Source organism: Macaca mulatta, chromosome 11 (assembly GCF_049350105.2).
Source record: "Macaca mulatta isolate MMU2019108-1 chromosome 11, T2T-MMU8v2.0, whole genome shotgun sequence".
NCBI classification, from domain to species: Eukaryota; Metazoa; Chordata; class Mammalia; order Primates; family Cercopithecidae; genus Macaca; species Macaca mulatta.
The window spans coordinates 93170944-93184766 of record NC_133416.1 but is presented as its reverse complement, the minus strand read 5'-3'; the positions used below and the strand labels follow the sequence as shown (position 1 = coordinate 93184766).

The 13823-nt window shown below is 32.0% G+C and overlaps 1 protein-coding gene across 1 annotated transcript in view; it reads left to right on the top strand.

The window, feature by feature from the left end:
• The window catches only part of MGAT4C (MGAT4 family member C), a 290255-nt gene extending 277555 nt beyond the window's left edge, over window positions 1-12700 (top strand). The window contains exons 4-6 of the mRNA XM_002798698.4: window positions 1083-1235; window positions 6678-6825; window positions 9898-12700. Of these exons, the coding sequence (XP_002798744.1) occupies window positions 1089-1235; window positions 6678-6825; window positions 9898-11039 (1437 nt within the window). The 5' untranslated portion in view covers window positions 1083-1088 and the 3' untranslated portion in view covers window positions 11040-12700. The remainder of the gene's footprint in view (window positions 1-1082; window positions 1236-6677; window positions 6826-9897) is intronic.
• The last annotated feature ends 1123 nt before the right edge of the window (window positions 12701-13823 follow it).

Sequence of the window (13823 nt, the reverse complement as noted above, 5' to 3'; positions counted from 1 at the left end):
TATTTTTACTATAATTTATAAGGACCCATGAATTCTCCCTTGCATTAATTCATTGAAGAGAAGATTTGCCAGCTATGTTCTAGGCATAGTTGTAAGATTATAGGGGACAAACATTTTTCACTTTCTAAAGTCTTCCTTACACATAAATACTTCTTCATAAAGATAAACCCAACGAGATTCATTACACAACTCTAAGTGGCTCTATTTTCAGGTTATCAATGTGCTGATTTTAGACAAATTGTGATTTTTCTAGTTCGTCGAGCACTTCAGATATGTTTATACTTTTTTATAAAACGGTGAATAATTTAAAGGAATTTTTGGTTGGAAAATAATGCAAATAGAAAAGAGTAAAATTTTTTAAATTAGGTTTTCACAAATCGTTCTGACTCTCATTTTGCCTTTGTGTAGTACATGAATTATTTCAAACAGCTAAACTACTAATTAGTAGATATCAAGGAAATGTTAATATAATACTATAGGATTCGCCCTGATTTAACAAGAATTATTGGAAAAATAAGCAAAGCAATTGTAACCCAGAAGCTTTCAAACATATGTTTGGATTTACCCCACAACCTTAACTTCTTTGTCACTTTTCTTTACTCCACCCAGATTCCCAGTTAAATATTTTCAGTTGACATCTATTCTGAGATTAGTATTAGGTCCATAATTCTGCTTTTTTTCATTTTCATTATGCTACAATAGGAGAGGTAAATATTACCTTACAGTTATACCTCACTGATGACAGTGGACTTGACTGTTTTTCTATTGGGCTTTTGTACTGTTTCTCATCAGAGGCCTGTTTTTTTACATTGTTATGACCAAAGTTCATCTTTTTTTCATCAGTAACTATGAGGCTTGCTTTTAATTTTTATTTACTCACATTAATATAAACCACTGCATTGATCTTATGTTTACAGATTAATTAATGATCTGTGCCAAACTTATGTTTGAAATTGGGAACAGAATTTTAATTCAAACATTTGAAAGATAAGATTTTACAAGGACCTGACTTTTATATATCTGATAAAGAAATATTTTCATCCAAAACCAACTGCTAGTAATTCTGTGCCTCTTTTCCACAGAAGAGAATGTTTAAATTTCATCAAATGAAACATATTTTTGAAATACTTGATAAAATGAGATGCCTGCGAAAACGTTCTACAGTGTCATTCTTGGGAGTTCTTGTCATTTTTCTCCTTTTTATGAACTTGTACATTGAAGATAGCTATGTTCTGGTAAGTTTTGGAGGTTAATTGTCTTTTCTTCAAAATAAGGCATAAGTCAAACAAGAAATAGTCCCACTGTAACCTAACTTCAGTCTCAAGCTATTGGAGAAGACTTAGTTTGAGCAAAATTATAACATGTATATTGTCTATTTTTTATATTAACCATACATCAACATTACACTTGTATTGAATTATTTTCCAATATTTTAATGCTGTTTAGTTTGTGCTCCAAGTGTGTACATATAATTACAAATAAGTTAGCTATCATCACTATGCAGAATTAATATTATGTGGAACCATTAAGATTTTGGGTTTTCCATTTGAAATGTATAGAATGAACAAAATCTGCTTAGAAAGTATTACTCCTTGCTTCCTCTACTTTTCTATATTATCACTGAAATTTTCAAAATTCCATTGTCTAATTAACAATGCTTTTTAATTGTGCTATTTGTATAAGTAATATTTTATTACAATGTGTAATATCTTATTTGGATTTTGAATAGACCTAGATGGCCACTCTGTTTTATATTTATACCCACTGAAAAGATCTCAAGAGATAAAGATATTGATGTGTAAATTATTCAGTAGTTAGAATGAGATGCCAAATATTGGTAGGTGATTACATATGAATACGTTTTTTTAGGGAAAATATGACAATATGCAAAAGGGCTTTTTCTGACTAATTATGAAAGATTAATGTGCTAGTTTTGACTTTTTTTCTTATTGTTATTGTCACATCATTTCATGTCTGATAAGATTAATATAGACATTATTGCTATTCACTTTTTCTATCTTAATGGAGCCTAAAATACCTGTCCTAATTTGTATGTTATTATTAATATTTATAGATTTCAGAAAATCAAAACCTGATTACAGTTTACATATTTCAGAAATCAAAACCTTTACAACTAACAGGAACTAAAAAGTGATTTTCACATGCAAAAATGCTGAGAGTTTAAATTAGTGTCTTAAAAGAGACAGAGTATTTCCAAAAAAAAAAAAAAAAAAAAAAAAAAACTTTAGATGATTTCTTAACTATTGTTTGCCAGATACTATGCTATATCCTATGATCCAACCATATTTTTTGGTTGGTACAGATATTCCTAAGAAGTCCTCTGTAAAACATCTTGCATCCTTTAGCTCTGTTCTTTGATGGTGAAATTGTGCCAGAATCCTAGATTTTGACTTTGCCTAGGCTTTTTGTCTTCAAATAGCGGTTCTGATGTTGTGGACCCTTCGTGTTTCTCTACACATTCGATGCACAATGGTTGAAATCACCAAAGATTAAACAGGATTTGAGTAGGCATCATTTAGGCAAACTTAGCAAATAGGAGAAACATACTAACGTTATGCTTTTTTGAATATTTTTAAAACCTATTAGTTATATGAGATATAATAAGGACAACAGAACAAGGCCCATGTGTTCTTGCTATTTTTTTCTTAAGATAATGAAAGATCACAAGTTCACTAGAGATTCTCTTGATTAATGATTCAATTTTATAATAAAAATATATTTTTGATTCTGTGTCTACAGGTATAAGTAAATAAAATCTTGTAAATCAAACACAGGTTATTGGTTGGAGGCTTGCTATGTTCAATGACTCATTGAATTTAAAAGGCAGTTTCCAGTGCAATTTTAATCTTTCACTTTCAACAAACCCAAAGGACCATTGAATGTGCAAAACGCCCTTGTGTCTTTTGAAATAGAACCTGTTTAAATTCACTGTAAAATGAGTAAGAAGTAGTAGAGTATATGTCAATTAGAAACTAAAATGCTATTTTCCTGTTTTGCAAATTTTTACAGTGCTATCTAAACATTGGTCCTAGCCATCAAATGTAGATAGTATGATTTAATGAAGTAGCTCTTCCACTAAAGCTACTTTCTCAATGAAATTTCTCTGATTGTATTAGGAATATATCTACTCAAATTTGCAAATCAGTCCAGGTGCAGAAAACAGATTGCTTCTTAGCTTTTAAAAGTTATTATTTTAAAATACTTACAAAAGTTGGAAAAAATGAGTTAAAATGATTGCTAAATTCCAGCACTCATCCCTTGTTCTACGTTTGATGATAGTATTTTTATTATTTAACAATTTACTATTTACTGACTGATGTTTTTTAACCAAATTGCATTTTAGCTGAATTTTGCTTCAAGACTATAAATTGAAAACTTTTTCAATGATTAATATTAAAGTGCATTATAATTATTCTTCTAAAATTGAATAATATCCATGGGAAACTTGCCTCCTCCAAGAATATAATGCAATTTCTTTTTAACACATCTCCCTTTTGATCTTTTACCTGTGTTTATTTCATTTTTTCATAAAATTATCTGAACTCATTTTTCTTCTTTCTTCCCGATTATCACAATTTGCTAATAAAAATATGCAATTTGCTAAGCACAGACATTAGTAGATCTTTCTTTTTTGTCTTCCTTTTTAAACACTGGGAAATAATACTTCTAACTTGGAGATATCAGGTGGATAGTTAGAACTAGCAAGGTCTCTGGAGTTAGTTAACACATTCTATTCTCCTCTTTTTGTTAGAAAATCCATTTGTGGCCTGAAACCCTAGGCATATTAGCAGTTTAGCTTATTTGCTTATGTATTAGAGATATATGTGCCTTTAAGTGAAAAAGGAAGCTGTGCTTAGTGTAAGAGACAAACACCGTTACAAGGCAAACTAAGTAGAAGAGACGCTGCATGCCCAATCAACTTAGCCTCTTGGCTGTGAACATCTTCAAAGTAGCCACAAGGGTATATATTTAGTCTGTAGCTAGTTCATTGAATTGCATTCCCTTCCAGAAAATGATTGTCATAAAGCCTTGTCTTATTACTGAGAAATATACTACAGCATAGTAGCTACAGAAAGAAGGTATCCAGGGAGACCCTGACTGTTCAGGTAGATGCCTCTGGAAAGCAGCCAACAAGGCTGACTCAGGTAAAAGTTGCATTATTTATTTATGCTGAAAAGTGAAAAAAGCTTGTTCTTGAGAATTTAATAAAGTGATTTCATATAAGTTCCATTTCTTTTTATATTCTGTTATGTCCTTAAATCAGGCTGAATGCACTCCATCTTATAACACAAAATTTCTAGATTTTATGTGTTCAAGATAGAATTTTTAAAGAGATATTCAATATCCTGCACCTACTTTAGAATGTAACATCAACTAAGAACAGAATGGTAAAATGAATTTAGTGCTGTAAGTACTGTACTTTTTATAGAAATTTCTTCCAGGCATTATTAATTATGTACACCACTACATTACTATTAAAATAATTGATACTAAACTGAGTCACTAGTTACTTTTTGGCAGTTCTAAATTTGTTTATTTTAAACTTTAATGATGTTTTATAGGTTTGCAGGTAGACACCAATGAAAATATTTATGTATAAAGAACTTAAAATAATCAGAATTCAGTGGATAGTCAATTAGTATATTTCTAAGTAATTTAGAATCTAAGGTTTAATCTCAAGTACTTTGAAAATTTATGGCTTTTACCCACGGCATTGTGTAAAATGCCGTGGGTAAAATTTTACCCACACTTTTACACATTGTGAACTTTATAAAGGACTAAAGTATTTCTTGGTCCAAATTATCAGAGGCAGTATAAAATAGAGAAATACACTATTAAATACCCAATTTAGATTTATAAACATAACTGGATATACAGAAAAGATATTCAGAATGAATCTTGATTTAGTAAGGACCATATTGGAAGCCTCTAGTTAAGATCCCTACTTTCAGTTTTCATTCGAAGAATAGTCACGTCTGGCCATAGATTTGAAAGTTTCAGTTAGTCATCTTTTTCACTGGCACTTGAGATTGATGCGAAGTATTGAATGTTTTCATTGTAAAACTTATATTGAGCTTTGTCTAATTTTTTAGAACAAGGCTTTAGTTAACATTTTGACCACAGGAAAAAAAAATAGCAGGACCAAAGTTATTTAATCCATTTACTTTCTCTATAGTCTTAATAGCTAGCACATGCCTAGCTTGACTTTCTATACTGAATAAAATAAATCCACATAAGGCCAGGTGCACTGGCTCACACCTACAATCCCAGCACTTTGGGAGGCCGAGGTGAGTGGATCACTTGAGGTCAGGAGATTGAGACCAGCCTGGCCAACATGACGAAACGTAGTCTCTACTAAAAAATACTAAAATTAGCTGGGCATTGTGGTGTGTGCCTGTAATCCCAGCTACTTGGGAGACTGAGGCAGGAGAATGGCTTGAACCCAGGAGGCGGAGGCTGCAGTGAGTCAAGATCATGCCACTGCACTCCAGCCTGGGCAACAGATCCAGACTCCATCTCAAAAAAAAATTGATTAAAATAAATGAATAAAACCACATAGTAGAGTGCACATTTTGAAAAAAAAAAAAAAGAGAGAGAGAGAGAGAGAGAGAGACAAACATTTCTTTCTAATTAGGTTGTTCTCAAACGTATTCTACCAATTCTAGTAAATCACATACGAGTCAAACAGTCATTTTCCTAATAGTGTATGACTAATAAAGGCTTGATCAAATGATGATTAGATAATTAAAATTTACCATTTAGCTTATATCAAAGAAGGGCAATTAATGGGTAAAGGACATATTTTAATCTGAATATGAATATGTTTTCTTGACTATAAACCTTCCTGAAGATTTAATGACATGCAAAATCCAACACCAAATAAATAAAGTGGATCTAAAATATGAAAGGATTGGGCATTACATCCAATAGAATCTCTCTCACACACACACACACACAAACTATCATGAGAAATATTAGTCCTGGATCTCTACACGTTACCTTAATTTGGTGCAAATGTGTCCTATTTGAGGTTACTTTAGGACATATGAAAAAAATTACTGCCATATCACCCATAACTAGCTCTTCTCAACAGATAGATAGTAGCCACATAAGTGACTTATTTAATAAAGTATCCAAAATGCAAATATTATGTCCACTACTGCATCTTCCTAATCATTCCTATAGTTTCATAATCATGGAGACACTGTGATCTTTTTATCTGAGAGTGCTTGAAGAAGAGTAAGTCAGGCAATATGGTAGGAAATAGCCTTAGATTAAACTATAAAATAGGTTACTGTCAATTTTGAGATCCCTAAATGATTGTCAAAAATTTGAAAAGTAGCATAATGGCAGTGGGAGTTTTCATGTAGCAATTCTTTTTTTTAATAGATTGCCATTATTAATGTGTCCTGTAGAAAAACAAGTGTAATTGTATATACAGTAAAATAGGCAAGAGAGCTACTGGAGCAGAACCTCCAGGTAAAAAATGAGGTGAGTGATGATGAGCTATAGCTTATGATGTCAGTAATTGAGATTTATATAACCCTGCATACTATATATTATAGTCATACATTTATTGTGTAAAAAAGAAACTTTATTTAATCCATGACCATCTATTATTTATGTATTTTTCTTGCCTCTTTCTTGGCATTTAGGAAGGAGACAAACAACTTATAAGGGAAACATCCACACATCAACTGAATTCAGAACGCTATGTTCATACTTTTAAGGATTTGTCTAATTTCTCAGGAGCCATAAATGTCACCTATCGCTACCTAGCTGCCACACCTTTACAAAGAAAGCGTAAGTATCCTTAAACATTTAAATAAAGAATACAAAAAATATTTTGCATTAAAATAATAATAATTTGTTTCGCATGTATAGTAAAAAGGCTTAAGGGCTTTACTCATATAATAAATTATTTGGAGAAAACTTCAGTGTTTCTTCATGAATTGCCAACTACTAACTCACTGACCCAGTACCCTTAATAACAAAAAAATTAAATAAAATGCCTAATCATGCGTCTTTTGAGATTTTGTTGTAGGATGTTATAGAGCGACTAGAAAAAAATCAATTTACTTTAAAATTTAGAAGGTAACTTTTAAAAATTGCTATGTTCATATTGCTACGTTTTCTAACCTCTAACAGTTTGGTTTTATGACTTGTCGCAACATTTTAATTAATGAAACTCAGTGTTTTAGTTTCCTAGGTCTGCCATAACGAATTACCACAAAGTGACTGGCTTTAAAAAAAGAGCAATGTATTCTCTCATGGTTCTGGAAGCCAGAGGTTGAAATCAAGGTGCTGGCAGGGCCCCTCTTCCTCCCTCCAAAAATTCTAAGAGAGAATCCTCACCTCTTTCAGCTTCTGGTGGCTTCGCTTCTGGTAATCTTTGGCTTTGCAGCATCACTCCAATTCCTGCCTCCATCATCAGTGGCCTTCTCTTTGTCTTTCTGTGTCTTTTCCTCTTTTATAAAGACACAAGTTACTGATTTTAGGGTCCACATCTAAATCCAGAATTATTGCATCTCAAGATCCTTAACTAATTATAGCTGCAAAGATCAAATTTACTAATAAAGTTACATTCTGAGATTCCAGGTAGACATGAATTTTTGGAGGAAACTATTGAACACACTACAATCTGGTAAAAAAATATATATATATTTGGAGCCAAGAAATGACATACTACATTTCTAACACACCATAGCTTACAAAAAGTACCATTATCTAATTAGCATACCACTAAGAAAGTATAAGCACTACCAATTTTAATTATAACGCTATTGATTGCAGTATGCAGCCTGATTTTTAAATGTTTCAATGCGTAAAATATAAATCTTAGGCTGGGTTTAGGTGGCTCATGCCTGTAATCCCAGCACTTTGGGAGGCCAAGGAAAGTGAATCACTTGAGGCCAGGAGTTCAAGACCAGCCTGGCCAACATAGTGAAACCCCTTCTTTACTAAAAATACAAAAATTAGCTGGGCATGATCGTGTACACCTGTAATTCCAGCTACTCGGGAGGCTGAGGAGGCCGAAACACCAGAATCGCCTGAACCTGGGAGGTGGAACTACGTTATAGCCTGGGCGACAGAGCGAGACTCCATTTCAAAAAAACAAAAACAAAAACCATGAATCTTAGAATAAAATATAGTGCTATCATGATTTTAATAAATTATGTGGAGACCACAAAAATTGGCCTCTCTTTTAAGACTTGTTTATGTGAGCATATTTGTTATCACTAGGTTGAGGAAATTGTTAAATTAATTTAGATTTCTTTAGATCTCATTTCCTTTCATTCTACCATTTGAAATGTCTACTGTTCTTAGGCTTCTTTCTAATTGTCTAAGACTGCCATTCATTTTTCATCTCTGTTACACCACCTTGGCTTGAACATTACTGATTTCCCTTTCCCGTGCTAAATTTACCAATGTTTATTGGCACACATGCCAACTGCTTTCTACCAGAAGCAATGTAACACAGAGGATAAAAGAGTGGGACAGTTTGAATCCTGACACAACATCACCTACTAAGTGTACCACTTTGCATGAGTCACATCATCTCACCATGACCTAGTGTCCTCATCTGTAAAGCAGAATGATGGTAATAGCAAACTTACCCCAAAAGACAATTTTGAACATTTAAGATGCATATTACAGATAAAATGCCCAAACTCCTGCCTCTTATGTAGACAGTATTTCATAAGCATTGACTATTATTATTAATGAAGTTTGGTGGCTTCAAGTTTAACGGTACTAGATAACATATTGTGTTTCAATAGAAGTCTGAGTTGTAAGCCAAGGTATTTAAATGAAATGTGTAAATCACAACCTCTCTGATGAACTAGTAAGAATTCTTTTTTTGAATGGGACTTTTTTCAGTATCATACAAACCACATTATACAGGTGCCTGTATTAAAACAATGATCTTGTTGTATATAGATTTCCCCATTTTCTAAATAGTGGCTTAGAAATGTTATTCAATTCTGATTCATATGAGAATGAGCTTTAAAAATTTTTTCAATAGAAAGACTTCTAACCCTTCTCAGAGGCGAGCTGTCTTTTCTCAGGGTTTTATTTTATTCTCTAAATATATCTAATTCCTAATTTTAGATTTTAAATGTCTGAATAAAAATTTATTCAAGCAACATTACTATAAAATGTGTTTCAAAAATTTTTTTAAGTGATGCTTGTGTCTTGGAACAATGTAGCATTAAAGTTTTTTGAATGTGTCTTATAATATTGTTTGCTTTCTAATTAATATACTAAGTGCATTTCAGGATAAAATTGTGAAGTCCAATTATGAAGTCTAGTACAAGATAATGAGAGCAAAAAAAAAAAAAACTGAAAATATGTGAGGTGTTCTGTAAAAAATTTAAAGATGATTGAAAGACTTACCCTTATTTTTATTTTGTATCATTTGAAACTAGTTTGTCAGCCTTAACTGTGAATACTCTTCTCTTTTTGCAAAAGAGAAAAAGCATTTTATTTACTTTATTTTTAAAAGGAACTTGCATGCTATCTAAATACAGGTCTACCTTCTCTAGTGGGCGTATATAAGGATAATTAAGCTGCAGAACACTTAAAACCATTTCGTTTTACAATTTCATCAATAAATGTTCACAGTAATAGGACTCATACATTATTATGCTTAAGATGCTATTTATTTTTCATAGAAAATATAAATTAGGTACCAAGCACTTACAGCCTTTATATATTTAGCTTATTACTTTAATCATAAAATGTTCTGTGCATAGTCATATACTATATTTACTTAATACATAATAAGTAGCAAGTCTAAGGAATAAATATCTTCTCTCTTTTTCTTTTTCTGTATTTCTAGTTCACATTTGTACTCTTTCTGAATTCTTTTTGCAGGGTATCTTACAATTGGACTTTCTTCAGTAAAGCGAAAAAAAGGAAACTATTTACTTGAGACAATTAAGTCAATTTTTGAGCAGTCCAGTTACGAAGAACTGAAGGAAATTTCAGTGGTGGTTCACCTAGCAGACTTTAATTCTTCCTGGCGTGATGCCATGGTCCAGGATATTACACAGAAATTTGCGCACCATATTATTGCAGGAAGATTAATGGTTATACATGCCCCAGAGGAGTATTACCCAATCCTGGATGGCCTTAAAAGAAATTACAATGATCCAGAAGATAGAGTCAAATTTCGTTCAAAGCAAAATGTAGATTATGCTTTTCTGCTTAATTTTTGTGCCAATACTTCTGACTATTATGTAATGCTTGAAGATGATGTTCGATGTTCAAAAAATTTCTTAACTGCCATCAAGAAAGTCATTGCATCCCTAGAAGGAACTTACTGGGTAACTCTTGAATTCTCTAAGCTTGGCTACATTGGTAAACTCTATCATTCTCATGATCTCCCACGTTTGGCACATTTTTTATTAATGTTTTATCAAGAAATGCCTTGTGATTGGCTATTGACTCATTTCCGGGGTCTGTTGGCTCAGAAAAATGTGATCCGTTTTAAACCATCTCTCTTTCAGCACATGGGCTATTATTCATCATACAAAGGGACAGAGAATAAGCTAAAGGATGATGATTTTGAAGAGGAGTCATTTGACATTCCTGATAACCCCCCTGCAAGTCTGTACACCAACATGAATGTGTTTGAAAATTATGAAGCAAGCAAGGCTTACAGTAGTGTTGACGAGTACTTTTGGGGGAAACCACCTTCAACAGGAGATGTTTTTGTGATTGTATTTGAAAATCCAATTATAATTAAAAAAATTAAAGTAAATACTGGAACAGAAGATCGACAAAATGATATTTTGCATCATGGAGCACTAGATGTTGGGGAAAACGTTATGCCTAGCAAACGAAGGAGACAATGTTCTACTTACTTAAGACTAGGAGAATTCAAAAATGGAAACTTTGAAATGTCAGGTGTGAATCAAAAAATTCCATTTGATATACATTGTATGAGGATATATGTCACCAAAACACAAAAGGAATGGCTAATTATTAGGAGCATTAGCATTTGGACTTCTTAGCCAATTAAATCAGTATGTTCAGTTTCTGAAACAGGTCTTCCTGTTTCCTTTTTTGCTACCGTTGTCATTTGGAGGGAAAGCAATGGATGGGATATGTTAAAAGAAACATTAATTACATTGGTAGTTTTCATTTATACACTGTTGACATAATTTTATTCTTAATACACACTTGTATTTATTTTAACGTCTGAAGTTGAATATAAGTCTATAGCTAATGCTATTTTCCTTTATATTTTTAAATGCTTTTAGTTTTTAAATTTCAACTGATTGTCAAAAGGGTAATATGAAAAATTTTAAATCAACAAATTAGTTTGTTGGATGATGGTTTTTGAAAATTAGTCATCAACTGTATATACTTCCTCAAGAATCGATAATTCATTATATCATCAGATAGCTTTTATTAAGCATCTGTGGGAATATACAGTTGGGTGGAATGATAATCTGGTTTTTTTGTGTGTGTAAACTTAGGTTTCCATTGACTTCTGTACATCTACAATGAATACCTCCTCATAGAAGTGGTGTCTTTACAACATATTTTTTGTGTAAGTGAGGCTATGGAAAAAGAAAAAAAAAGACTTAAAAATATCTCTCCCCTGACCATTTATATGAAAGGGGACATTGTTCATTGTTTAAAAACATTTAATTGAGCACCTATTGTTGATAAATTTTCTGGGGGAAGCAGTCTTTTTCTAGTTTCCCTTTTGCAAAAAAAAAAGAAAAGAATAGTTAAGCTCAATATTTTCAGGTTACATTAAGTACCCACATTTAATAGAATAAATTAGGGAAGGCCTATAGTAGTTAGCTCATTCGTACAGACATTTTCAGTATATGCAGATAATTTGGGGAAATTGATTTTATACATTTTGTATTAAAATCCATGTGATTGAAATTATTGCGATTTATCATATACTTTTTTTGGAATTTAAATGGGTATATTATAAAGGACCATAGAAAGTAATTGACTTTTCTGGAATCAAAGATCTATTTCCTAGCAAGGCCAGAATGAGAGATCTGATATTCTGATAACCAGACAATGCTCTTTTTCTCGTATGATTTCTCCTGACACAGTTTATGCTTTCTGTGTTCTATTTGCTATGTGACTCTCAGATAATAAGTTATACCATCTGGAAATAGGTGGTACAATTCTTGCATAAATAATATTATCCTAAATAATGTCCTAAACGATACTTTTTTGGTATATGCACCCAAATAGTAAGCAAACTTGACTAAACTTTTCCTAATAGGGATTGGAGAGTGTGTCTTTATAATGTGTCCATTAAAGTAATTCAGGACACCTTAGTGTGTCCTAAAGACATTGGTTTTCAGAATGTCCTGAGCTTGTTTCATCCTTTTTGTTTTTTAATGAACAGCAAAAACAGGGGTTTATTATAAAAGGAAATGGAAGGTGCTTCATATATGTTCAAGAAACTCAAGTACATGTTTATATAGATGACTCTGTGTGTTTGTGAGTGTGTGTGTGTTGGTGTGTGTGTGAAGGCTAGACTTTTGCTAGTAAGAAGGAATGAGAAAATCTTCCTGCTCTTCCTTTTCATACTGAAACACAGTCCTTAAGATTTACTAGTATGCTGTGGCCCAAACAACACTAGGATATTTTTATTTTATTCGTTCTCTACAAATAAATGAGAAACTCGGATAAAAAATGGAATTTTTTTCTTCATTTATAAACAGCTGTTGTATATTTTCTTTGTATCCAGCTACTAAAGTGTTAGAAGAAAAATGAACCTTTCATAGAAGTCTAAATATTAATATTTTGTAAGGCATCTAAATCTTAACAGTCATAGGAAAATGTGAACACTGCCACTAAACTATTACCTTTACCTTGATTTAGAGGATACTTGCCAGACCCCTAAAAATGTTCTATTTTCTTTATTTTTCTTATCTTTTTTTAACTGACTGGTTGATAGCATTGTGTGTATATCTCAGAAGTTACAAATGGCATTATTTTCTTCACTGTCAATGATAAAAGGTACACAACTGTATGCCAAAGATATATAATATCAAGAGCTAGGCAGACTCCCTGAAATGAGTTGTAACATTTTACATATTCTTCTGGGGATGACTTTCTGAAGATCAGCTGTTGGTGTCTATCAAAGTCTTAAAAATGTTTCAGAAAAGATTGCTGAGGGTAGCAGTGAAGTTGGATGTTTGCTAGGAAATTATGAAAACAAATGTGACTCAGAGAGGTCATTTCACATTTTATCTTAATATCCTCTCTTTACTAAACCTGTGTTTGGATAAGTTCGTCAATCATCCTAGGATCTTCTGTGCTTTCTTTACAGTTGACACTGGGTCAATTTTCTAAGGAAAACCCCTTGACAAATAAAGCTTCTTCATTAGGGATCAAGAGGAAAAATAGCTCTTCTTTTTCAAAAGAAAATCTGAACCATTTTTTTAGCATGGTCCGATGTTCTATTTCCTATATTTAGAAACTTTGAATAAGGGTCTAGTAATGTTGTCTCAGAGTCATAGAAACAAAAATACAATTATTAGGTTTAACTATACTCAATCTATTTGCTATTTTTAAACATTTTTGCTGTAAGTTTATATATTTATATACATATATAACACATATATGTATATAATTTTCTTTGTTAAAAATAACAATTGACAAAGACTGGCATTTGAGACATGAGTGGTTGAGTCATTTAATTGCCATACAAATAAAATGCTGACAGATTTCAAACAAAAAATACAGTATGTACCTTAAATAATGCCTCAGAATTGTATAATTTAAACTGACCAAAAACCTTACTTACACTTAAA